The 27,383-nt window shown below is 43.5% G+C and overlaps 1 protein-coding gene across 4 annotated transcripts; it reads left to right on the forward strand.

The window, feature by feature from the left end:
• Positions 1–1,726: 1,726 nt before the first annotated feature.
• On the forward strand, positions 1,727–25,119 carry VGLL3 (vestigial like family member 3). 4 transcript variants are annotated; one of them, XM_079302986.1, is made up of 4 exons: positions 1,727–2,029; positions 10,976–11,231; positions 17,041–17,502; positions 24,900–25,119. In XM_079302986.1, the coding sequence occupies exons 1-4, from the start codon at positions 1,949–1,951 to the stop codon at positions 24,941–24,943; spliced, it is 843 nt and encodes a 280-aa protein (XP_079159112.1). In that variant the 5' UTR covers positions 1,727–1,948; the 3' UTR covers positions 24,944–25,119. The 4 variants fall into 4 exon arrangements, with proteins under 4 accessions (XP_079159112.1, XP_079159115.1, XP_079159113.1 ...); XM_079302989.1 differs by having other exon boundaries at positions 17,041–17,282; XM_079302987.1 differs by having other exon boundaries at positions 10,979–11,231.
• The last annotated feature ends 2,264 nt before the right edge of the window (positions 25,120–27,383 follow it).

The raw sequence follows: 27,383 nt of genomic DNA on the forward strand, positions 1-27,383 counted from the left end.
TTGTCACTGCATCTGAAAGCGTTTTACCTCAGACAGAACGGTGCTGAACAACATCCTCCCTAAAGCAGGAAACATGTTTCACAATCCTCTGCGGCGAGCGGCACAAGCTTCCCGGGGAGGATCTGCGAGGGTGGAGAGCAGCCAGGGATCCAGAGACGAGGAGGAGGCCAGGAGCAGGATCCAGGGCAGCCAGAGGAATGCCTGCAGGCAGCCTGGCCGTGTGCTTGCGGTGAAACCTCCAGGTTAGGAGCAGGCTCCTGGCCAGGAACAGCGAACTGCTGGAGGTGGCGCTTGGAACCGCCGGCCCACGATGTCCTGCCTTGGGCTTGCTGCAGTAGGAAATGAGGGGAAGGAGGTTTAAAATTGATAGGGATCAAGCAGAGATTTGTAGATAGCAATCAGCACCTGGATTTTCTGTTTGGACCAAGGAGCCAGTCAGGAGCCCGTGTATTCGGTAAAATCAAGTGCATTGCACCCTGGCAGAAACCTTGTAGCGACTGCAAAGGTGAATGCTTCAGCTGGAATCCATTCACACAGATCCACAAAATGCAACAAGCTATCAGACTGCTACTTAGAAACCATATAGCTACCTTAAAATCTTAAAATGCAACAAGCTATCAGACTGCTACTTAGAAACCATATAGCTACCTTAAAATCTTAAAATGCAACAAGCTATCAGACTGCTACTTAGAAGGCATATAGCTACCTTAAAATGCAACAAGCTATCAGAGTATTACTTAAAGAGATATAGTTACCTTAAAATCTTAAAATGCAACAAGCTATCAGAGTGCTACTTAAAAAGCATATAGCTACCTTAAAATCTGTATGCACCAAACTGGGGAAAAAAAAAAAAAAAAAAAGAAGCTAAACATGTCCGCAGGAAATTGGATCTTTGTTCAAAGTATTGCAGTTTGAATGTTTTGGAGATGTGCTTTCTACAAACAGGGAATCCTCCTAGGGTCAGGCAGAGCTATTTTAACATCGTGTGTTCATCTAACTGTTCTGGCCAAGGGGATGTGTCTGTATTTGTGTGTGTGTGTATATATATATACAAAGAGAGGGAGAGAGCATAAATTCAGAGTTTTTGGTTAAAAGCTTCAATTTCTGGCTGCTGTTAAATACAGGTGTGCTTCCAAACAAATTTTGTGGAAAAGAAACGTCAAATAATTCACTTTAGACCTGATGAGAAGAACACAAGAGCAAACAAGTGTAAATCCCTCCCAGGCTCATAAGCTGGGATAATGCTAACAAGGCATAGCCTTTTCCATGTGAGGAATGGCATCAAAAGCCTCCAAGGGCAGCACTGCAGCAGGGCAGAAATGTGCACACAGAGGTAGGCCAGGAAAATATTTGAACACAACTTAAGTCGCTACAACCAGATTCCTGAGTTTTCCATATATTTTTCAAGCTGAGAAATACACTTAATTTAAAAAGAAAAAAAAGTGAGGAGGGAAGAGAGACTCTGGGCTAGCTCAGCCTGCATCCAACATGCAGCATCCAGCAACATGGAACACCCTGCATCCAACATCCGTCCTCCGATGGAGCACGTCGGTTCCTCCATCCTCCCAGATGAATGTCCAGGGCGAGTCCCTGGGGAGCCGGAGCCGCTCCAGGTGCCAGCCCCGGGCCCCGCGGTGCCGTGGCGGGGCTCTGGGCGGGGCTGGCAGGTGCTGCGCGCCCGCGGGCGGAGCGCGGAGCCGTCCCCGCCCCGCGGCAATGCCGCCGCCGCCGCCGCGGCCGCCGGGGCGCCCCGCGCAGCCCCGCCGCGCTATAAGTGCGGGCGCGGGGCGCGGCAGCCGCCCAAGATGCGCTGGCAGCCGGGGCTGCGCGGCGCTTGGCCGCGGCCGCCCCGCTCCGGGGAGCCGGAGCAGCAGCAAGAGAAGAAGAAGAAGAAGGAGGAGGAAGAAGAGGAACGGGGAGACGGCGGTGGCGCGGGGCGGCCGCGGCCATGAGCTGCTCGGACGTGGCCATGCAGCAGCCCGCCCCGGCGGCGTGCGGAGCGCCCCGCTACCTGGCCGCGCCCGCGCAGGTGAGCGGCGGGGAGGGCAGCGCCAGGGGCCGCGGTGCGGGACTTTTTGGGGAGGTGCGGGGTTTTTTAGGGAGGCCCCCTCGCCCGCCGGCTGCCCTGGGCGGAGACCTCCGTCCCGGCCAGCCAGCGATGCGCTCCGCAGCCCCCGGCCTGATTTGGAGATGCGGGGAGCTGCTGAGAGTGCCCCGGAACAACGGAGCTGGGTAAGACCTTTCCTAGCACGAAAAGAAAGAATTTCCCCCCAAATTCTTGCATCTGGCTAGCTCAGCTGGCGTGGGGCAGGAGGAAAAAGTTATTTCCTTGCTCCTCTCGCCCTTGTGTCCGCCGTCGTGCCTCGCTCGATGGCTCTCCCCGCTCGCCCCGCTTGCGGAGCGGGCGCGCACACGGGCGGAACCTCCGCCCGCCGCGGGAGGGGACCCGCGCTGCTCCCCGCACCCGGCACTCCTGCAAGACCGTCTGCGACGGGTTTCCAGCTGAATTTGGTGATCAGATGTATTTTTATTTTTATTTTTTTTAAGTGAATCAGGAAATTCTTATCAGGCTGACAGCATTTTTAGAACTATGCAGTGCGTGGGTGAAGTGGGACTAATATTGACTTGGCCCTAATGTAGTCATCTGAGAATACATTTTTTGGTTGTTGCTGCATTCCATAAGGTTTTATCATTATTATCCATGAAGATTGTTTTCTCCGTACATGGGAAGTGACCCCTAGTATCAACTTGCCTGGGAGACACGAGTATAGGCTAAAACATTAAAATTCCTATCGTATGTTGCTGGTTTTTTTTTCTTTATTGTTGGGAGACAGATCCCGTTTGCAGAAATACCCCAGTCAACTTGTCCAGGTTGTTCATGCTGTTCACCCTAAATGTGAGCTCTGGAAAACTTGCAAGTTCTTGCAGAGTGCCTTTGCTATTATTTCTTCTCTAATCTTCATCAGAGCTTGCAGAAGCTTCCATCTGTGCAGTAACTTTACTTATGAATTTTGTATTTGGATATCTGGAGGTCCAGCTCATGACCTGTGTAATTTGGAGGGAAAATGAATAAATTATCACTAATAGCCTGATTCTCTGACTGAGAGACTAGAAGCAGAAAACTGCAATTGAAACTCTGCTGAGTTTTCTGACATTTAACTCTAGAAGTGGTTATCTGTATTTCTCTTCCAGATCTGTAGAACACATAGTAGGGGAAAATCTATTAAATGATCATGTCGCGTTCAAATGTAAGCGCTTTTTATTTTTAAGCATAAGTATGAAATTTATTCCTCCAAAAGCAGGGCTGTGTATAAAATGCTCTAGGATCATCCTAATGAACATTGAAGTTTCTGATAATTTTATTTTAAACCGAGTTCCTGTGGGTTATGCTGTTTAACAAGTAGAGGTAGATATAAGCAAGGCAAGAAATGTAGATAGTTCTGCTGAGCCAATGCAGCTCTTGAGTCTTAGCTGGCACCAAATATCACATTTTCACCTAAAAGCTTCCTAAAGAAGCTTCCTAAAAGCTATCCTACATGTTATTGACAGTTTAATTTAATTAATCCTCATTGCACTGGTTTTTCTGACACACTTGGACCTGAAGGATCTTCACAAGCTGCTTGGATGTCAGATTGAAAAGCTGAGCTGTTGTCGCTCGAGAAAGCGTTGCACTTCTAACAGCTGCTAACTTTAGAGTGGTTTATATATTTTCTCTGAATCCAATATTTTCTAAATTTAAAAAAAAAAAAAAAAAGGGTAAACATAGAAGGAACTCCTCATGCATCAAGACTTATTGTTTGGGTAGTGAATGACATTTTGCAAGTCTCTGTTCCTTCAGACTTGTCCTGTCAGAGATGCTTATTCAACTAGAGAAGGTAAAAAAAAAAAAAAAAAAGATGAAGGATCTGTTGCCAGGTTTTTGGTTTTTACACATGTGTTCAACATGTAAAGTGCTCTTGCACTCTTTGTGAGGATGATGGCCATTTTAAAGAATGTTCCTCTTTGCTGGAATTAAAGCTGTGGTTTAAAAATAGCTGTGAGGGCAGATGAATTAGTGGGATATCTTCAAAATAAGTCTCTGCATTGGAGGTGATAAAATGGAGCTCACCTTTAATATATCTGAGGACTCCACCAAGGCATTTTTCAGTGGCATTGTACCACGCTGGTGTCTCTCACCAGTTTGTTTTCTGAGACAGAAAGCTCTTCCATGCTGTGCTGCTTGCTGTTGACTTTCCTTTTTTTCTCAGGGCAAGGAGATGTAGGTGTGTTACTCCAACTAAAGCCTTGTGCACCTCCACAGCTATTTGTAGTAAAGCCATCTCAGATGTGTAATTGGCTGTGCCAGCTTTGGACATCAGTTCTCTGTGCTTTAAAGGGCCAAATAGATCTTTAGCTGTGGAACTGCCACTGCAGGCTCAAGTTCTGGGTCCCGGGGTCCCTCTGGAGAGCCAAAAATGTCATGTTTCTATGGGTCAGGGGCAGTTCAAATGGTTGTCTCCTTTTTATTTTTTTGGGTTTTTTTTTGTTTTTTTTTAATGGGAAGTCTCAGACTGCTTTTAAATGATGTACTAGTGTGCATCTGAGTTGTGCAGAAGTGTTGTAGCTTTAGGGGGTGGCCCATCGTGCCTTTTTAAAGTTTCCCCACGCGTTTCTGTGTCTGTATTTTTTCCTCCCTTAAAATCAGCACAGAATTGATTTTTGCCTTGCACAGAAAGGCAGAATTTCTGGAAATGTAGCTTTCACCGGTCCTTAGCCAGGAACGGATTTGCTGGCAAATTAATTCAGATGTGACTTTTTTTTTAAAGCTCTTAATGGACTGAAGCCTGAATTCCTCCTGAATGTTAATGGGAGTGGAGGCTTAGCACCTTAGATCTTTGAGATTGCTCAAGTCCAGGGTGCTTGCTGGAGGGAAGTAAGCAGAACATAGATATATACATGCTCATATGGTGCCAGAATGAACTGAGAAAAATGGGGTGTGGCCCTGATTTTACAGATAAATCGGGATTTCCGCACTCCTTTGGCAGAGGATGGAGGGAATGTGTGCCGGTGTCAGGACACAAACGTGTTTCTGTGCCTGGTGGGGAGCTGTGCAGGGGTGAGGGTGAAACCCTGCATGCTGGCAAAATGGAAATTCTCCTCTGCTGTCAGCCTTGCTGAGGGGCTGTGCAGCTGTGACAGCGAGCTGTGGCTTTGCTGTGGGTGAGGAATGGGTGTAACAGGATTCGGAGAGGCTTTGGGAACACGTCAGTGGAGCAGAATCCCGTTGTATTCCCAGCACACGGCGTGTCACGTCAGGCTGAGCACAGCAAGCTGCGGGGCTGAGCCTCAGGTAGGACTCACCCTGGCTCACTAACACACCAGCTAAAGACCTCTGGAATGGGAAGTTTCAGTAAATGGCAGGTTTGGAATTTCTCCATGGTATGTAGAGGCAAGTCAACATCTAAGCCAACACCGTCCTTGCTAGATCAAGTCTTGCATAAGGAGGTTGTGATGTGCTCAAGTCAGACTCTCTGCTGGCAGTGCTGTAGACAGACTTGTTCCAGATAAGGCCTTGTCTTCATTAGCAATTTAGGTCACTAACTCTGCTCTTCCTTCCAAACTGACAGAGCTGCAGATAAGGACAGGTCACATTTGATGCTGGGTCAGCTGGCTGTGGCTGAACCCCGAATTTGCATACTGTAACTTGTTTTTTCAGTGAAATTCTTTGCATCATGTGCCCCCAGATTTTGAGGATGGGCTTGTTATGCTGCTTATGCTGTGTGGCAGTCCACTGTGGCTAATGGCAGGTAACAGCAGAGCATGGCTCCACATTCAATTTTTGCAGTTCAGGTTCTTTCTCAAGGCTATTCCTTTGCTGTTTGCTCTACTTACTTCTATGGAAGTTATATCACCTATATAACTCATCTATTCTCAGATTTGCAGGATGTAAAACCTGAGTTAGGTCTTGCCCAATGTGCAATGTTTTGTTTGGGTCAATCCCACGAGACATCACTGATTAAAAAAGTTTGGCTCACTTTACTCTGTCATTCTGACTGGGACCAAATTCTATTTGATCTTCCTCTAGCTACATAAAATTAAACTTTTAAACTTTAAGGGTACATCTCTGTTTACATGAACAGCAAAAGATGTGTAAAATTATTTTTTTTCCCCCACCTTCTTCATCAGCAGAGCATAGGAACACCTCCAGGCTCTATCTCTACAAATCCAGTGCCTCAGCCGAAAACAAGTTCTCACCTTGCTCATTTGTGTGGATAGAACTAATTGTTTCATGTTTTTAGGGCAGTGCCATAAATGCATCTTTCAGGCCCAGCATTCAGTGCCCTGACTGCTCAGAATTGTCTTCTTCCTTGAATACTTTCTGTGTTATCAGCAGGAGCCTGCTTGGCAGACAGCTCCACAAATGGAGAACTGAGGCTTTGCCTCGAGTTTGTTGCTGGAATTCCTTCTCAGAAGCTTATGTCAAATGACAGCCTTTTTCTCAGGATAGGGTCATATAGTGTTTCCTCAGCGTAGTTATTCTTTATTTTTGGTTCCTGTTCTTTTTCTCATAATGGAAAATCTGTAACAGGTGGCCACAGGCACACCAGACTTTCATGCTTGGGAGCATAAAGGACCATATGCTGTGTGGTGGCATGTATGGAGATAAAAAATTGTAGGAAAAGGCAACCAGTTTACAGAAAAGTAGAGCTGGCCTGAATTTTTGATTCAAACTTGGCTAAAGTAAAACCTTCTCTGTTCTCAAAGTATGGTGTATTTTTTTGTTTTATTTTTGTTTTTTTTTTTGGGGGGGGGGGGTTGGGTTTTGTTTTGTTTTGTTTGTTTGTTTTGTTGTTGTTTTGCTGGCTACTAGGAAAGCTGGTTTCTGCTAGAAGTGAATTTTTAAAATTTGCAAAGAAGAATGTTCTGACACTTTTACCAGACACTCTGGGTGAGACTCAGGACCCTTGAAGTCAGTTGGATTTTTGCCACAGGCTTTAATGTGGCCAACATTTCACTGCATGGGAACTGCTCTGCTTCTTTCTGGGTAGGGTATGGCAGAAAATACCAGGAACCTTCAAAGCGAGGATTTTGTATGAGATTTTGGACCAACAGTTTTCTTGGTCTAAAAGTGCTTAGGAAGACAGGATAATGATTGTTTAGAATAAACTTTCTTTTTAATATTCCCATATCAGCAGTGCTATGTTGTTGACTTCCAGTTTCCTTTTGTTGTACTATTTGAAGTGAAGGGTTTAAATTTTCTTTGGAATTGCCTGTGTGGCAACATTTTGTTATAAAATTAATACAATTGGTTGAAGCTAAATTCAGCCTGGGCTGTATAGCTCTATTTATCCAGAGATGATGCCATTTCACCCATGAACTGTTACCTAAGGGATATAGAGACTGAATTTCCCTGGTTTTGTGCTTAAATTCTGTATTCTGAATTAAAATTCTGTATTCTGTGTCTTGGCCAAGAGAAGACTTTTGTTTTGTTTGCTTTGTTTTGTTTTTCAGAGGCTTAATATCAGTCTCTAGTGTAAGTAAGGGAGAGGTGTATTTCATTAATATATTAAAGTACTGAACAGTGACAAGAGATAACACCGTGTTTGGTCAGAAAATACTCTTTGTAAAGATCTTACAGATCTTAAATATATGGTAAAACTGTTAGGATGAAAAAGTACAAGTGAAACTGGACTAGCTGAGGTTAGTTACCATAAACCTACTCTGGTGTTTGTGGTTTTTTTTGTTTTTGTTTCCTCACACCCTGTGATTGTGGGACAAATTCATTTAGCAGCTGATGATTTTGCATAGTTTTCCATTCACAAAACTCCAGTCAAAAATACTGTAAGAAAATTTCTGTTAAGGTCAGAACAAAAATTAGGGAATTTATGTGCGACCAGGGTTTTTTAGATGAATTGAGGGACAGAATCCTCACATTACAAAGGATGTATACAGTGGAAAGGATGTATTATATGTTGTGTACAATGAAAACTTGTTATTTTTCTCACTGTGATGTATTATTTAAAGAGGTTTGCAATTAGAGGCTAATAATTTCTTCCTGAAATGGAAATTAATTAGATCTGTGTCTGATCATGGGCTTGCCTGTTTTGAAAAATCATTGAATTTAGAACTCTCATTCTTTGCAAATATCTCACTGGAAACCACAACCTTGCACTGTAAATAACCTCAATCCACATGAGGCCTTGCTCTTGTCCATCAGTCCTGTTTTTTTTGTTGTTGTTTTTAGATTAAAAAATGGGTCAGATTTGGTGGTTTTGGAAGGAGCAAGTGCTCAGAGCATCTTGTAATGACTGCCCATGGACTGGAGGGGAGGGAAGAGAGTTGAAATGGAAAACGAATTAGATTCTTGAGCTGTGGAAGGGGGAACATTCCTGCACAGAGAAGCGACTCTGGAGATAAGTTTTAATTTCCTGAGCTCCAGTCCCTGTATAGGAACATTGAAAGACTTCCTTCCTGATCAGCAAGTCAAGCCAGGGGCTGTGTTAGTGGTGTGTGTCTGTCTGCATTTGCATAACTGCAGCATCAGTACCTGCAGGGATGGGAGTCCACTTTTAATGTGTGCTGCCTGTATTGAGGGTCTGCCACCTGACAGACCTGCTTAGATTTCACCAAATAGGATTTCTTTCCATTTCTCTAGATAGTGTCTCTTTTATACTTTATCCCTACTTAAAAAACCAAGCCCCAACCAAAACCAAAAACGAGCAAAGCACCCTCCCCAGCCACTTGTCCTGCATTTTTAAGAGGATCAGAGTTGTGGTGCAGCTTCAGGAATGGCCAAGGCACTGAGGTTGATGCACTGCAGATTTCCAGTGTGTGTGTTTCCTGTCTGTGTAGTGTTGCTAGAACAGTTTCTGTCTTACTGAAACCATGGTGGTCTGTGATTGTTCAGGCAAAACCATGAAGCTCATTTTGAATGATATCCTAGTTAGCATTTGAGTAATAAATATTAGGAGATCTTTCCTGAGACGTTGTTTGTTCACAGAAGGCACAAAGCACTTCCAAAAAAGTGTAGGCTACCCCAAATTCTGCATTTGCAAAAATATGTTTACAGCCTCAAATTGTTTCATTTTAGTAATTCTATTAAAACGGCTTTATTTTGCTGTTTCAGAATTTTTGTTAGTTTTATTTATTTTATAAGTGGTTCTCCCATAAGTCTAGGCAATATTGTGCTAAACTGAGCCACAGTATAAATTGCTTTGTGAAGCACAGATTTACTGGAATTCCAGGCCATTGCCTGCATATCTCCAACAGAAATAAAAATTGTGTATGTCCCTCACTGCAGTTTATGCAACAGCATCTAAATTAATGGTGTCACTGAGCTGTTTTACATTTATCAGTTAACCACTGGAATGTCAGATATGTTGCTTAAGTTACTGTGAGCTTTAAGTATAATAGGTTTTAATTCCACTTGTCAATAGCTCTTTCTTACAGTTATTTTTGAAAATAACCATTCATAATTAAGACTTTGCCCCAGAGCATTTATTTTGTACTACAGTGAGAGATTTTTCTATCAGATTACTTGATTTTAGAAAGCACTGAATTTAAATGTATTGATGGTACACAAGGTCAGAAAACAACTTTTGATTATTCTTAAATCATACAAGCATATTTATTGTAAAAATGAAACTTTATAGACTGTGTAGTTGTTTAACTTTTTCTGTAGAACTACTTTGGAAAAAGGGTAAAAAAAGTCATAAACTTAAAGAGATTCTGATGGTGCTAGAGTGTTGCCAAGCAAACCATTAAAGATAAGTCAAACTGTAATTCTATAGGAATGCTATGAAATATTTCTGCATATGGACTGTAGTTCTTTTTGGGTTCCTGAAAGTGCTTGTGTGTAAAGTCAGCTGTGGAAATGGCTGGCTAGCTAAAAACTATGATTCCTGCAGCTTGACTGTTGTGGGGAGAGAGTTTTTTGGTTTTTGTTTTTTTCTGTGAAAACAGTTGTAAAGTGGAACATCTGAAAAATATGTTCCATGCAAAATGGATCTTCACACACATTTATTTTGACATTTAGGTTTGATTTGCGGGAGAGAGAGAGAGAGGATTCTGAAATGGCTATTCACAGATGGCTTGTGAGGGGTTTACTTTTTTATATGCTTCTCTGTGTTTTTTAGTTTGGGCTGGATTTTTCTGCATGTGTTTGTGGACCTGTCAATCCCCCTCTTCCCCCAGATCATGATTAATTTTTTATGGCTTGAATTTTTTTTTTCCTAAAAGATGGTGTTATTTAAAAAAAAAAAAAAAAAAAAAGGAAAAGAAACCCCTCCCACCCTAACCTCAAAACAACAACAAACCACCCCAAACCAACCAAAAAACCAAACTCTCAAACCCCTGACCCCCACACCACCACCCCAAGGTATAACTTCCTGTGATAAAATTCTGTCATCAGTGAGTGAAAATATATGCATTTTGTGGAGTTTAATAATACAGTAGAAAGTTTTTCAGGAATCAGAGAACTGTCCCATCTTTACATCAGTAAGTGAGGAGAATCCAGAGGGCCCTCTGCACTCAGCTGGAGGAGTGTGCCCAGAGAAATGTGGTGCTTGCCCAGCTGGATGTGTGACATGCAGATGCTGTGTGCCTGGCCACCTTTCCACAGGGCTGGGCTTGACCTCTCCAGCCTTTATTGATGGAATATCCTCTCCAGGTGGGAGTCAGGAGAGAATTGTTGGAGCCTGTCTGCTTTCTTTTGAAAGCTTTGAGTGAAAGCTGGTGCTGATAAATTGTGGTTGTGAGCCATGCCTGAGAAACAGATCCACCTGTGTGGGAGGAATAGAGACTTTTAAGTGGGTGCTGGTATTTTCTTCTTTGTGAAATGCCACTGTGAAATATCCTGGTAGTCCAAATTTAATTACAAAATGAATATTCAGTTTTTTGGTGTATTCAGTTATTTTTTGTTAAGGAAACCATAAATTGAGCTTCCACTGAATGCCATCACTGATAGATCTCCTGTTTGTTTTGTTTCTAATCCCAGAAGAAGTTAGCTGTGTACAACAAGATGCAGGAGTCTCTGGAAGTGACCCTTCCCAGCAAGCAAGAGGAGGATGAGAAAGACCAGCCTGCCGAGATGGAGTACCTGAACTCTCGCTGCGTCCTGTTCACTTACTTCCAGGGAGACATTGGTTCTGTGGTGGATGAGCATTTCTCCAGAGCTTTGAGCCAAGCCAGTAGCTTCAGTTCAGAGACTGCCCTTTCCAAGAGCAAGGCAGGGCTCAATCCCCTGTGGAGAGGTAAGAGGGGCAGGAACTCACTCTCCGTGGTGTGGCTTACTCGGGCTGCTCTGCAGTAACACGCTTTGCATTGCCGCTGGAATTCTTTCTCTGTGGAACTGGAAAAATCCCCCTCAAATATCCAAGGACTGAGGGGCTTCTTGGGTTGATCTGAAGTGTTAAAGGGTGAGAAAGCAGCCAAGGGCACAGAAGAAGCAGGCATCTCCTGCTCCTGCCATACCCTGTCTCTGCCAGGGCTGGGTGGGAGGGGGCAGAGCTCATGTGGCTTCACAAACCTCTGCTGCAAGCTTGGAGGCTTTTTTTTTTTTTATTTTTATTTTATTTTTTTTTTTTTAGCTCCAAGTGTGAAACTTGGCCTGTGAGGCCAGAGTAAAGCTGTTTGGGGTGCTGGCCTTGAATGTGAAGGAAACCTATTCAGCCTTCTCGAGTGACTTTGCCAGGTGATGAGGCAAAGTCCAGGATTTGTCCATGGCCACTTTCCAGGCAGGGAGGGGCCAGCAGAGGATGGAATAGGCTGGGGGGCAATCCTTGGCTCCAGTGGCTGCAGCCACGTGGTGTTCTCCATTGCAGCTTATTTGTGGCAGAGGTGCAGATGATGTTATAACTTGCTGGGTGTAAAATGGGCATGACATTACTCTGCATCTGAGCAGGGAGCAGAAATGTGGTGGGTTCTGCGAGGCATTTACTCACTGTCCTAACACTTACCCCTTGTTATATATGCACATAAATGCCTTTATACATTGTATGTATTGGCCTGGCAAAGAGCAGACCTTGCCAGAGACACTAGGTAGCTCTTACAGACAAAACTTCCAAATTGGAAAAGGTGTGCTAGTAAGATGCTGTTTCCATTTTGCTGGATGTGGCAGTCTGGGTATTTTTAAGATTCTCATAGCTGCATTTTTTTCTGATCACATCCTAATGTGGACTGGCAGAGGTGGGCAGTGGCCTTACACTGGGTTGATGAGAGAGGTGCTGGTGGGATCTGAGCAGGAGTGCTCATAATCTGTGATGTGGAGGTGAGGCTGGGTTGATGAAAGCCACAGATACTGAAGAGAAATGGGATATTTGGAAACAACTGTGAAGAGGAAAATAGCACAGGAGGATTTGCTTTCCAGAAGGATGATGACAAATCCAAGGAAGTTTAAGCAAAGGTCAGCACAAGTGGCTGGGGAGCTGGAGGAATTTATGGCTTGAGCTGGGACCATTAACATTAATGGGAAATTTTCCGTTGACTCGACGGAGAGCAGGATTGAACCTATGCTTACTAAAAAGGAGACTGGAGCATTTATAAATGGCCCAGACAGGCTATAAATGTTTTAGCAACAGGATCAAGGCAGTCCCCAGAGACCCCATGCCCACAGCTAGCCCTCTTCAGCCAGCTTGGGGACGTTCCATGGGTAGGGTTGTGCATCTTCCCTTTGGCCTCAGACATGCCCTGTTTTTTGTCCCCACTCTGAGGTTCCACAGCCATCCCTAGAGGGATTTGCAAGGGACATGTGTGGCTTGAGGTGAGGGTTCTCCAGCCATGCTGCCTCCTGACCCTGTGTGCCCTGTGCCCTCAGTGGGGAATGGAGGTTGGAGTGTCCTGAACATCTTCTGGGAATAAAGTAAGGAGATACGCCCTGTGCCATCCCTGCACCTGCTGAAGGGGCAGGAAAATCCCTGGAGAGGCTGCTGGGAGCTCAGAGAGCTGAGGGCATTTGCTGCTCTAGAGAAGAGAAGCTGACAGGAGAAGCTTTATCAGATCCAAATGGATTTTTAAAATATTCCTGATTGAAAACAATGGGGAAGGACAAAATTCACAGTTTGGTCTTCTGGTTTATGCACAGTATCAAAGATGGTCAGTTACAGCACATGAATGTGAGTTTGCATCCCATTACCTAAAGGAGTAATTGGCTTGAGGTCCTTCCATAAATAACCTTCATGAGTAGTCAGATTTGGTGTCAGTTTCTTACTAGGACATTAGAAAGAAAAATGCTTTTGCAACAGCTGTTTTGGGAGGCACGGGCTGCAGTGGAAAGTGTGTGAGCATGAGCTGGCTCCAGGCTCACTGCATTTTCTCTTTTATCTGAAAGGAGGAATTAGCAATGTTTTTGACTTTTAATATTTTTTTGCTTGTACTTTTTTTTAAGGTGTCCTGATTAAAATGCAAACTGATTTTATCATTAAGATGATATTGCAAGGGTTTTGTGGTTTTTGTTTTTTGTTTTGAGGAGGGATTTTGCTTACATATAAAAGTTAGAACCTGTTGTTCTGAAAAGAGCAAGTTTCATAATTAGTGTGTTGGCACTACTGATCAGATTAGGCTAAAATTATTTTGAAAACTGATTTTTTTATAAAATACAATTCCTTTGACAGGCTAATGTGAATATTCAATTTTAGGTGTAGCTGCCTGGAATCTTTTGCAGGTGCTAATGATACCTTGACACTAATGTTACTTTAATGGTATTTTTATCAACATGTTTTTCCTTGCTGAAAATGTTTGGCTGTTTTTCTAGCTTACTTTTCTTTCCTCTTGCCTTAAGTGAGAGCTGATGTTGTACTACAGAAAGCTCCATACATTGTCTCCTTTCCAATGTGTACACTTCTGGCTTGTTTTCAGCGTGTGTTGTGAACACTTGGCTTGGCCACCATGAGCATTTGGGTTGGCCACTGTGAACATTTGCATCAGCCACAGTTTTGTGGTCCTTGGGATGTTGTCTTGTCCCTGCCTCCCTGTACTTAGGGTAGGAAATTGTGGTAACTGCAGTATCTTTCTTGGCAGGCAGTTTTTGTTCAATGCCTCCTGAAAGGCCATGGAAACACAGAGATTTTTTTTTTTTTTTTTTTTTTTCTTTCTTTCTCAAGGGCAGTATGGAAAAGGCTGTTTGCCATGTTCCTTCAAGGCCAGGTATCCCTGAGCACTGGGGGTGTGAAATTTTCCTGCAGGTTTATATAACCTGGATGGAGCCTCACAAGTGGCTTTTCCCAGAGAGGGTGGCCACTCTGTGATGGCACAGGGGGCTGGCCTGTGACAGTGTCAGGCAGCAGTGCTGGATTTGTGAAACCTGCTCAGGTTTGAGAAATGGAGATGGCCAAACATGTTTTCTGTGGCTGAGACCTCCTGCATGGCTGGCAGAGCCAAGCTGTTATGCAATCTGGGATGAATGCATGTTGGCAGATTCAGGGGTTTAAAGTGCTCTCTCCTGTTACTAAAGCTGTCCTACAGATACTTTGTGGTTTTCTGTGCTTTTTTGAAGTGCAGTGCTTTGGATTTAGGGCTTTTCCATGCAGATAACAGCCAGATAGTTTTCAAAAACTCGACTACAGAGGTTAATTTTCCAGAATACTGGCAGAGCATTGTCCAGCTATGCTCCTGTGTTAAGTAGTGTGGAAAACAACAGACTGGACATGAAGTTTGCTCTTTTTTTCATGCCAACCCTGCTGCCAACAGCACAAGCCATACACACTCTCCATCTCAGTGTAATCCCTTTTCACAAGAAATGTTTTACAAAGAAGGAACAATACCAATTTTGGAGGAGTGCTGAGGTTTCTGTAATACGCTTGAAGCTCTCTCTAGTCTCCAAGCATGAAGTGCAATAGAAATACGTGGCTAAAAACAAACTTTTGAAGAAAACCATGTTGGGATGTAGTTTGTCAGATAAGCTTGCAGCCTCTGAATCATTTTGGCACACAGTTTTGGCTCTAGGTTTGTCCATGGTATGTGTGCAAAGTTTGCTTCCAATATCGGAAGTTAATCAGACTCAATAAACTGCCTAAATCGAAGCCAATTGATGTGTGGAAAAATTTCTATGATTTTAATGGATTTTAAAACAGAGACATGAGTGTCCTAGTGCTGCAGTCAGAAAACACTTTCAAGTTTTTTTGCTTCCAAAATATTTTTGTATAAGCCAAGTCCAGAGGTGGGAGTGTTTGAAGAATCTGTTCATTCTCAATGGTGTCTTCACCCAAATCTCATTCCAGCTGCTTATTAAAGCAAAACAAAGGTGATTAAAAAAAAAAAAAAAAAAAGACTTTTGTAAAAGTTATGAGGAACAGAGGATTCCATGCCTCATCAAATATTAAACTTCCCTGGCTTTATTTCTCCATAGGCTATTTTTATGACTGTTCTTTCACCAGAGATGAAGTTCTGTATTTTCATATTTCCATTTTGACCAAAAAAAAAAAAAAAGTCCTGTTGGAGCTGAGACATATTGCATGAAGCAGTACTTTCTAGCATGAGCTGGCAAGAGGATTGTGAGAATGGAGAAGCCAAGACTTTGCTACACATCAAAAACACTAACTGCTCCTTCAAAAGAGGAATTTTTAGAATGTGATTTCATAATGTAGAGGTATTGGAATCCATTTAAATATAAGCTGAGCCCTTGCTGTAAGAAGCAGCAAGTCTTTTAGTTCTGGCAAAAACATCTTTGAGCTACATGGATGGTTCTGCTTGTATGATCCTGTTGAGCAGAGGGCATCAGGATATATTCTATAAAGAACTAGCATAAACTATGTTAGATGTGACCTTTATCCCATCAAAGCATGCAACTAGTTTGAGAAAATCAGATATTCTTTTAGCCAAATGTTTCCTGCTCTGCAATGTGAGCTGGTTCTTTTTCCTCAGGAGCATTTGCAGCCACAACAGCTGCCTTTCTAAATGATGTGCTCTAGTCTGGGCAGGAGTTAGCATCTCCTCACAATTTCTGCACAGAGATCCTGAGAGGGCTCTGACTTTACAGCCTGAAGAAGAAAAATCTTCCTGGGGGAGGGGATCTTATGTATTTAAAAACCTGATGGAAGGAATGAAGATGGGGAAGTCAGGCTCCCTTCAACAATGCTTGCTGACAGAACAGGAGGCAATAGGCAGAGATTAGAAAACAGGAAATTCCATCTGAATACAAGAAAACTTTTTGTTTTGTTGGGTTTTTTAGGTTGGTGGTTGTTTTTGGGGACTTTTTTTGAGAGGCTGTGGAGTCTGAAGCTCACTCAAATCTGACTGGTCATGGTGCTCCACTTGAGCAGGGGAATTGGACTAGACAATCCTTCTACCTCAAATGTCCTGTGATTCTGTATTTACTGAGGAAGCTTGTTGCAAACTTCAGACAGTAGCAAATCATTGTGGGGTTTTTGTCATGAAACATGTTGTGCAGCTTCAGTCTGTTATAGGTAATAAAATGATCAAACTGAATTAAGAATAATCAAAAGAAAAAAATTTTTTGCAACCGAAATATACTCTTAGCCACAATCAAAATAGGGCAGAATTGTGCCTGGGCTTGGGGTGAACACACTGATCTGAACTCTATTGCTCTGGATCCCCTCTGTCCACAAATGTCATTTTGGCAGGGTTGGTTTTATACAGTTTTTTCCCTGTCTGGGGCAGAGGTTTTTCTTTCTTTTCATTGCTTTGCATATTCATGTAGTTTTCTTTCTCTGTGCTGGGCTGGACAAAACCATTTCTGGGAAGTGATGAATGTTGATGAAGGCTGATGTTGGTGGAATCCAGTATTGAGATATGTGTTCCTGACACTCTGGTTATCTTGATTGGTGAGACTTACCAAGTGTTCATAGCTTGGGTGTTCCTGGACTGTCTCAGAAAAAGGGCCCATCTCTGCTGGAGCCACTATTAACTTGATAATTTAGATCTCTATTCTTTGTGACCATTCACAATCCTGTGGAGCAACCCTTTTCCCCAGCTGCTGCGTGTGTTCTAAAGATTTTTATTTTTTCCCATACGAGCATGTTTTATTCCACATAAATTTCTCACAAACGCGAATTATTTTTATAACATATATTACAAGTCATATTTCCTTTCTTTCCTCCCTACCAGAAAGCTCGACAATTTCAAGCCAAAGGAGCAGCTTCCCCACCTCGTTTTGGACCAGCTCTTACCAGCATCCCCCTCCTCCACCCTGCTTAAGTGGCGTGCACCCCGATTTCCCCGTGACTGCACCAGGCACCTTCCCAGCACCAGATCCCAGCAGCTGGCCGGGCCACGGCCTTCACCAGAGCGCCCCTCCCTCTGCCCCCTCCGCCTCCGAGTCCTGGCCTTACCCGCTGGCAGCGTCTCAGGTGAGCCCCCCGTACATGCACGAGGTGTACGTGCACCGCCACGCCGCCGGCGCGCCCCGCGACCCGCGCTACGGCTCGCTGCTGCTGCCGCCAGTCCGCGCCGCCAGGATCCCCCCGTGTGACGGGGCCAAGGCAGAGCCCGTCACCAGCGCTACCTCAGCCTGGGCTGGAGCCTTCCACGGAACCGTGGACATCGTGCCGGGCTTCGGCTTCGACACAGGTAACCCGCTTGCCTTTGGGGTCAGGGTGGTGTTGTTGGTTATCTGTTGTTTGAGCAGAAGTGTGTGTCCTGGTCTGCCAATAAAGGCAGGAGCTTCTCTTTGAAATGGAGGATGTAAACCCCCTCCCTCCAAAATATTATGAATTTGAAATTAAGGGGCTCTCAGGGAAAGATATGGAAATTAGGGTTAACAGTTCTTTACTGGGAAAATTAAAATAGAAATGCAGTATTACAAAAAACCAATGCTAACCCTGACAGAGTCAGAATACAACCTGACACTCCGTCAGTCAGTCACGGTGTTGGTAGCAGTCAGTCCCATTAAATGGTGGTTCCAGTCCTCCTGCAGTGGCAGATGTGGTTCACTTGAAGCAGTGCTCCTGTAGAAGGGTGCAGCCTTCCTCCAAAAGTCCAGAGATGATGTAGAAAGGTCCGGCTTCTCCTCTGGAATCCAGTGGAAAGTAAGTAACTTGCTGTTCAGAATCCCGGTTTTTATTTAGGTAGGAAAGGCTTGGGTCCTCCCCCTGGGTGGAGCATCTCCCGATGGGATGATATAATTTTATCAGTCATGCACTGGGACTCAATGGCCCATCGGCAGATGATATCCTCCTGGAGGGAGGATGGGTTATGGAAAAGATAAAGAAGATTGCCCCATCTTGTCTTAAAGATGGCCCATTAGCAGATGGTATGTGCCACTGAGATAAGAAATCACTGCCCCACCCAGCTTCAACATGGTGATAGAATACACATTTCTGGCCACATCAACCCAACACAGTGTGTTATAAATTACTCACCACAATCGGGTAGGTCAATCAATAAGGCAATTTATCAGTTTGCTAATGAAGAACAGGCAAGCAGCGCTGGCCATGTGGGGAGTCTGTGCTCTGCCAACACGTCCCTCTCTCCTTTGGTCACTGCCCCTTTTATAGGCAGTTTTTGGTGGGCTCTGACATGCCCACTGTGCTGGGGTACAAATCCCAACAAGGCCAAACATGTTGGCTAGCACTCCATCAGCAGTGGCCACAAGCCCCTCAAGGTCTGGACAAAGCTTGAACATGCTCTCAGGTTACACTCTTAGCAGGGAGAAGCTCACATTTTCTTTATACATAAGAGTGGATACAATTCACAATTATAGTAAAAAATAAAAAAAATACATAAAAGCAAAAAAAAAATCAACAATTTGCAGCAAAGTGATTTAAACAAATATAATGAAATTAGATTTTCTTGTGTCTCATGTCTGTGCTTTACTTTGGATTCAGTGTTGTTTATATTGATTATAGTGACGTGAATCACTATGTAACATCTCACAAGGGTAAACTTCCTGCAACTCGAGATAGGGTTGATTCTCAGAGCCATGTCTAAATGTATTTCCAGGTGGGAATCCCTCCTGCAATTGCTGTCAGACCACACTCTCTTGCTGAGAGACCTTTATCTGCCTTGGTTGCATTCAAGTCAAATAGTTGTGACATGATCTGTGGTTTTTGTTTGTTTCTTTTTGTTTAAATATTCCATAAGCATAATTAATTGCTTATTCAGCTATTTCATATGTGCATCCACCAATATACATCTCCAATAAACCAATAACTTGCAGGACATGAGGACTGCACCTTGAGGTGGAACAACTCAGCATCTCCTTCTTGTGTAGTGTGTCACATGGAAAATAGAGGTTCTGATTGAGCTGTGCTTGCCATCAAATAAACATCTTTCTGTAGGGTCTAGGCAGAGGTGTGTGAATTAAATTTTACTGCAGGGTCTGTAGTCTGAACTGCAGACCATGAATTCCATCTGTGTCTGAGAGCTTTCAGTCTCTTGTGTCAGTATCAGAAGCTGTCTGGCAGCCCTCAGGGTTTGAAGTTCCTTGCAGTCAGGTGGCTGACAGTTCCCAGTGCATCCATCCTGCTCATAGATCCCACTGAGGGCTTCTTTTTCAGTTTGATGTTTATCTCACCAGCAGCAATCCTTGCAGATTGGTACTTCTTAAAGACAGTATGTTATCTGATTAAAGAAACACTAGGTTTGTATCTTTGTCCCCTTTCCTTTGAGGATCTATTTGTCTCCCTTTTTGATAGCTGTGTCTGACTGGCTCAATGTGAGAAGCATTTCTTTGCCTTAATTAGTGGGTAGGGGAACAAAGAATGGATGGGGGGAAAAAAGGCTGTTTCTTAAAGATGAAGTACTAAGAACCTAATACAAATCTGTCTCTTCCTTTTAAAGAAACTGGGAACCTTCTTCTAGTAAACTTTAGTAGTATCTTCTTTAAATACTATGCCACTTGATGTCTTGATATCAACTAAACTAAAGGAAAAGCTTATCAGATATTCTTACCTGGACAATTTATATATAAATAACATCTTCAGCTAAAACAGTGACACAAGAATTATTATATTTTATGCTTTTGGGTACAAAAGGATAAACTGAGCAGAATGGGACCTTGATATTTTCCTTTGTGACAAACTCCATAAGGGGAGTGAGCTGCCTTCTTTGAAGCATGAGCAGACTGCCACTGCCACTGGTGTGAGGGACAATCCCTCCTGGAGCCAGCCCCAGCTGTCCACCTGCAGAGCCCTGGTACTGGGCTGAACCTCTTGGGGATGGAACAGAGAGCTGTGTAAGGAATTGTTAGTCAGGAGAAACCACTGCATGGCTTAGGTACAAGTCCAGCCTAAACTGTGAGTTATTTTTCTCTTTAAGAGCAAATACCTCAAAAAGGACTGTGGGTCCTAGAGAGTAAACACAGCTTTGGCTTGGTGCTGCCTGCTCCTAGAGAAAGGGGTACAGCTAATTTCTTCAGGATCCTGATTTGGCAGTGCCTTGCATGTCTTTTGGTTGCTCAGCGTGGGAGGCAGTGGAAAAGATCTGAACAGTAAACTTCTGACCCATGCTTGATTGTGTGGGTTTTAGTGTATGAGTTCCTGTGGGGAACAAGAAAGAGGGGAAATGTGACTGGTTTGAAGAAACAGAGAATCTCAGCAGACCAATGTCTCACTAGTTTGAGACTATTCAAAAGGGTCACACACTGAAACACAGCAGCAAAACCTTGTTAGGCAGCCCCAGTTTTGGAAAAAAGGGTGCAAGCAATGAAGCCCAGCAGGTAGTGGAAACCTGTGGCATTACAATTACTTGCTCTGTTCCCCTGCACACTCATCTCTCCCGTGCTTTCCAAGCACAGGCTTGCTGGGAAGGGCAGGAAGGCTGAGCTCCCTTTTCAGCCTTGCTTTCAGCTTGTGCAGTTGAGACCAATGCTTTGATTTCAGGCACTGGAGGTGTGGAGAGGAGAGGGAGCTCAGTTGTGTCAGGATTTTGTGTTCACATCCAGCAGTGTCATCCCATGGGAGGTGTGGGGGGATGAGGATTCTCCTCAAATGCCACATGGAGTCACATCCAGCACCTGCTTCATGTGCACTTCAGGGAAAGCAGATTACACTGGATAAATCTCCACATCACACAGCATTTCCTTCCATTTAACTCTAATGTCAAACAGCTATCTCAACAGAAAGGCTACAAACTCAAGGGCCTGGAAGAGCTGAACTGGCTTTTAGTGACATAAAGTGCTTTCTCCAGAGCTGGGTAAGGCCAGAGGGGCAAGAATTTGTCAGTTCTGAAAGTGTTTGCTCATATATCCCTGAAGAAAATAACCTGTGGAGCTGTCAATATATCAGATTCCATGAGCTTGAGGTGATTTATGTTTAAGTCCATTTGGTCTATACCTGGACATTGCCTTTTGGGGTCCTTCACTTACAAACTGATTCTCCCTCTTCTTACCATGGGTCACATTCCTTGTGCTGCTGTCCCATGTGATTATAGGAATATTTGCTGAATTATGTGTGATGGTAGTGTTGGGATCAGGGCAGGCTGGCTGTAATCTTACCCTCCTCCAGCTACATCTCTGCTACACCAAGCCAAATAATCAATCTCATGAATGGATGATGCTGAATCCCTTCAGAGGGTAAGAGGAGGTTCCCACCACATCCATGGCATAGTTTGGGAATTCATGTTTCAGAACTCGCTGTGTGGGACAGGAGCACAGCTCCCTTCACAGAGCTGACATACTATTGATCTGGCTGGCACATCTGTTTGAACTTACATGGTCCTGTTTTAGGGGATGAAGGAGGATTTAGATACCTGATTGCCATTAAATGTGGCTTAATCCTCACATTGTAGGCTGCAAATTAACCCTTTTAGAAGCTTCTGTATTGGTATAAGTGGGGTTAAAGAAAATGCTGGTCTGCATTAACAGCTGTTAAAACCTGCTAGGTTTGTGTCTGGTGATGTGTACTGTCTTTCCACAGTGCACAAGCTACAGTGCTCAATATGAAGGTACATTTCATGACAAATATTGATATAAACAGGTTGGAATAAGCACAGATTTTTTGGAGTTTAGGCCTGCTGTGTCAAGCAAAGCAAGGTCTGGCTGTCACCAGCTCTGCCCTGGGGCTCAGGGCTGCAGCCATGATCCAGTGTCACCACAAAATATTCCTGCTTATGCTAAACCACATCCAGCACTGAGGATCAGGGGCTGGCAAGGGGAATTTGTGTCTTGCAGTGCTGCTGGTGATTACAGCCATCAGTGCTGTGGGTGGGAGGGTCCTGCACACCCTTCAGGTGAGCTGTGGGATTTGGCTGTGCTGCTGGCAGCCCAGGAGGAGGAGAGCAGAGCAACTTGCCTTGTAGAGCCTAGGAGGATATCCTGTCCTGCTGTTGGACAGATGTGCTGGGAGAGGCTTCCTGCAGCCCCAGCACACTAAAAGCAAAGCAGGAATTTGGCACGAGTGACAGCTGTAAGTCTATTAATATTGAGGTGAATGTTCTTTATCCTGTAAAGTTACACACATTGAGGTGAATAAATTTAGGTGAACTAATAACCATCTTCTAGCCCTGGTTTACTGTGAATCTCCTTTTGGAAATGCCCATATGTCAGTGTGATACATTGATTTTGGAGTTTGATCCCTTCTGTACATTTGTCTGCTCATGCACATCCTACAAGTTTGTCACAACTCATTAAATTTGCTTAAGTGTTCCCACAGAACCTGCATAATGTTTGTGTGGAAATCAGGTCTAATGTAGGAGTCCCAGGGAAGGGGAATTTTGCTGGAGTGGCAGTGCTGGTCATGCAAGTGAGGATTTCCTTGCTCAAAGGAAAGCACTGCAGCACTTGCACTGCAAATGGAAGCTCTGGGTGAGTGGCAGGCCTTGGAGCCTGTATTAGGACTGCAGATGCTCTTACCTTGAAGGATATAGGAATATAACAAGGAAAAAAGCATGGAAAATGTTCCTCATTCAGTTCTGTAAACAGGACAACTTTGGTTTTTTGAATAATTTTCTCTTGCTGTTTAGAGTCCATAGCTACACCTTAAACCTCCTTTTTGCAGTTGTCTTGCAAAGACATCTGCCTAGGAAGGTTCAGCTCTGTTCAGCTAGTTATTCCCTTTCTGCCTCTTGCTACTGTCAGGTGGAAGACCTCTTAAACATGTATGTGTATGTGTGTGTCATTTTTTTAAGCTGCTGGGAGCCACATAACCTGTTTCTCTCACATGCTTCCATGGCCTCTGGTGTCCTTTAGTGGTCCACCGGTGTACTTAAATAACTTCTTTGTGCTTTGAAAGGTTTCTGCTATCTGACTCTTTTTTTTGTTTAAAAATTGTAAGCAGTAGGGGAAAAATAGAAATAGCCCCAAATTGTCATCACTAACTTTGAGGGAGCTTTGAAGGGAACTAACAGCAGTTCATTATGACTGTCTGTGTATGATGCTGGCAGGAAAACAAGTAGCTCTTGAGCAACAAGGAGACATCTTCCTTGAATGAAGAGCCTCTGAAGATGTTTTTATAGGCATGCTCTAGCTGAGGGATATCCCAGTTTTTCCAATCTGAATGAACAGGTACAGGTGCATGTGAAATGGAGCAGAAAGCACTAAACAAGGTTTGGTTAACCACACCCATGGGCTCTGCTTTTCCTGTTTCTTCACTGCTGGACACACAAGTGTTTTTGTACTTTGGGAATCCTCACATGGATAGAGCAATATGCTCTCATCCTTTATGTGCTCATTGCTTTGCAGCTCAGCTCTGAAATGTTGATCATCATTAAATATTTAACTATTTATGATCTTAAAGCAACAAGGTAGTTGTCAGATCTGAATCCCCCATGCCTACTAGGTTTTTTTGAAAACTTACAGATCTTCTTTCATGTTCACTGTGTGATTGGGTTTGGAAATGAGATCCATGCCTAGCATGTGGATCTGTCACTTTTCACAGGTTAAGCATCAAATGAACATGGAGTCCCAGTGGTTACAACATTACTGAGGTCTGGAGTTGCATCTGTTTACAGTAGTGGTGAAATTAACCCTAAATTCTTAATAAATCAGGTGCCTTGGTACATTGCATAGCAAGAATGATGATTTATAGTGGGAAATTTCATGAAATGTGATTTGCTTGCCTCAAAACAAAGGGCAGGTTTTAATTGAGTGCCTCATTACCTCTGAAAATACATGCCTGCATCTCAGTCCTTTACTTTCCCCATAAAGGAGCAAGAATGTATCTTCTTTGGGAAATTTAATCTGTACCTCCCCTTTTATTGTCTGGATTTGAGGTTTATGTCCTGTTAGGTGTGAATCTAGGGATTGGATCCCTCTGGAGCAGAGAAATCCCAGATGATGATGCAGGTTCCAAGTCTATAATGCTAAAGCCTCAACATAGCACCACATTTATTAGATAGTCATCACTTTTTTTACAAAGGAAAATGTTAGAGGAGCTCATAACAAATGCAAGCTGAAAACCATTAATTTTCCCCATGTGGAAGCACTAGCCATTCTTGGCTGAAGATCTTGCACTCTGTAGGTGAAATTATTTGGGGTTTTTTTGCCTGCTGCAGGAACATTTCCCCTCTCTCCTCTGCGAGGTGAAATGCCACAGAAACTGTGAAATCCTCAAGTGTCCCAGGCATTTTCTAGAGGAGGTGGAGTCTGTGGTGGACCCTGACTGGAAATATTGCTCAGTTTTGTGCTGGATTATTGATGCAGACCTTTACTGGAACATTTTTTACTCCATTCCATGTTCCATAATAGCTCAAACCAAGGAAGCAAACACAAGAATTTTATCACCCTTTCTGAAACACTTGAGCTAGAATCAAATTTCCAATATGGTTTAATTTTACCTCTCATAAACTAAAAACTTTGGAGCAGTAACACTGTTGCTAACAAGTCCTTTAAATTGTTAAATTACTGTTAAATTGTGGTTTTGGCTTTTTTTTTTTTTCCCTCCATTTTTCCTTTATTTATTTATTTTTTAAAATCAAGACTCGTTTATCTTTGCTTCATTTGCTTGGGGAGGGGGAAGAAAAAAAACATAGAATTTAATAGTTAATATTTATTAATATTAATTGTTTTCTTTTTCTCTCCTGAAACGTAGGTCTGCAGCATCAGGACAAGAGCAAGGAAACTGCTTGGTTCTGAAGAGAAATTGAGACCAGCCAGAGCTGGAGTCTGTAGAGCTGGTGATGCAGCAGTGGTTGACTCCTTCTGAGTGGAGCTAAGGACACACATGAAGATGAAGGGCCAACTATTCTGGTTCTGCTATTGAGCCTTTTATTTCTAAGGCCATTTATGGGTCCCACAGTGTTGGAAGAAAACCCCAGAAACCTAACTTTTGTTTCTTTCCTCATCTGAGCCTGCTGCAGCTGGGCAACCTAACTCCTTTCTGCTCCTTTAACAGTGTTTTGTTTTGTTCAGCTTGATATTTTTATGAACAGTCTCAATAGTCAGGAAAAAGACTCTGCCTTGATTACAGTGCGCCTTCTTTCAGGAATACAGTATTTTGTAGCTCTTTGTGCATCTATTTTTGTAGAAATACAGAAAGTTTGGGTAAGGATTGATGGGCTATTTTAGGATGACATATTTTTTTAAAAAAATTGTAAAATTGTTAAGTTCTGTTTAAAGAACTTGCTCTCAGAGAAGCACTGGCAAAAATGTATAAAATGCTATTTTTAGATGTCTGTGATGTGTTTGTGCATTTTGGGTTTTTTTGTTTGTTACCTCAAATGTCTATCTTCTTTCTTTTTAAAGAGCTAAACTGCTTTGTTTCCACTTTACTAGATTCTGATGTTTTTGTCCTTTTGTTCTAGCTTAAGCAAGTATAATTCGCACCTGAAGTTTCAGCCAAATATTTTTTCCTGGTGTTAGATTGTAGTAAAAGTGTTTTTGTTTTTCTTGCTTCTAAAGGTGGCTTTGTGCCGTGCTGATTGTCAGAAGCTTGCAAACACCTTTAGCATGGAGCAAAGCTTGAGGTTACAGCAACTGCATTTCCAACCCATCCATCCTTTCAAAAATGGACCAAATACTCTTAAATCAGACAAATATGGGCCTCATCTGTGATCCACCTCAGATGTTGATCACAGTTCCCTGTGGGTTATGTTGCTGTACAATCTCACGGGCGGGACTTTTAACTAAGCCATTTCAAGGTGGTAACTTCTAACATCAATATTCAGGGAAATGGAAAAAAATATATATTAAAAATGCAGGTTTATAAAAAATGTGTGGCTTGTGGAGACAGAAGGTTTTCAAGTGGCCTGCTCTGTGTGCTGAGCAGCTCCCATCTCCCATTGACTTCAGGATGCGTTTGCGGCGCTCTGAGCCTGCACACAGCAGGGCTTGGCAGCCACCAGGAGCAGAGTCTGGCCTTGGAACAGCAGCATGGCCACAAGGAAGCACAGCCCTCTGCTTGGGAACCCCCCTGGGCTGGGCCTTGGCTCTGGCTTGTGGCTGGAGCCAAGGTGAGTGTGATCAATCCTGGGTAGGGGCTGCGAGGGCGCCGTGAGCTGGAGCTGGGTCAGGCTCCGTGCCCAGCCCTTGGCAACTCCTGTGAGTGTCACCATGTGCTTAGATGGGACTGCAGCCAGGGTCAGGACCTGGCTTGCTGGGTCCTGGCTGTGGCTTGGAGATGTTGAATTTCTGCTGCACCCAGGGTCCCTCTGCAGTGTTTCCTAAGGCTGTTACGAAGCATTATGTTTCTGTCACTCCCTGTTTGAAAGGCACACCGGCCGAGTGGAAAAGCCAAGAGACAAACACATGGCTGAGATAAGGAGGAGTTTAATTTTAAGGCACTGAGGGTTGTAAATGTAGTTTAGTCAGGTGGAGACCACATGGATGTGTGTGAAAGGGGAGGGGGTGCTGGGAAGTGCATGCCACTCTGAGCTTCCCTGCTCTGCTGCTTCCCTCCAGCCTTTTTGAACTTGATCCTCTGAGGTGTTGGGCATTCTTCCTTGTCAAGGCAGAGGGCTTGACATGCTGGCACTGGAGGCATTAGGATTATATCACAATTTGGCAAGACCCTTAAGTCTCTACCTTGCTGATTTGAAGTTTGAGACAGTGTATAAATGCTGAATGGACTATGCTTAAATATTGCTTTAAAGTAATAAGGTTGGGGTCTCTGTGTTGGGATGATGAATTAAATGTGGTGGGGTTTTTTTTCCTCATCTTTGTAGTCCATCAGTATTTCTTTCTCTCAATAAATTTCACTCTCATGACAGTTTCTCTATATTATTGCTGCTCTGGTGGAGCTAGCTCCTCAATTTGTCAATAATTTCATAATGCAGTGGGAAAACTGTATGGGAGGGAATGGAGTATCTGCTGCCACAGTTCACTTTCTTATCAGGACAGTTCAGGAAATATCTCAAGAAAAAGAGTTCTGATTACAAAATGTTCACAGCATTAAAAATACTGGGAGGATTTTTTTTTTTCCCCCCACTGGACTTGGCAAAGGATATTAAAAAGACAGTGTGTCCTCATTGAACTTTAGGGATGGAGAGTTTGGGTGGCAGGGGAAGCAAAAGAAAAGGCAGCATTAATTTTGAGGTGTGTTTGACCTCCTGAAATAGTTTAAAGCCTAACAAGAGCA

The sequence above is a fragment of the Erithacus rubecula genome (assembly GCF_903797595.1).
Source record: "Erithacus rubecula genome assembly, chromosome: 1".
In the NCBI taxonomy this organism is placed as follows: Eukaryota; Metazoa; Chordata; class Aves; order Passeriformes; family Muscicapidae; genus Erithacus; species Erithacus rubecula.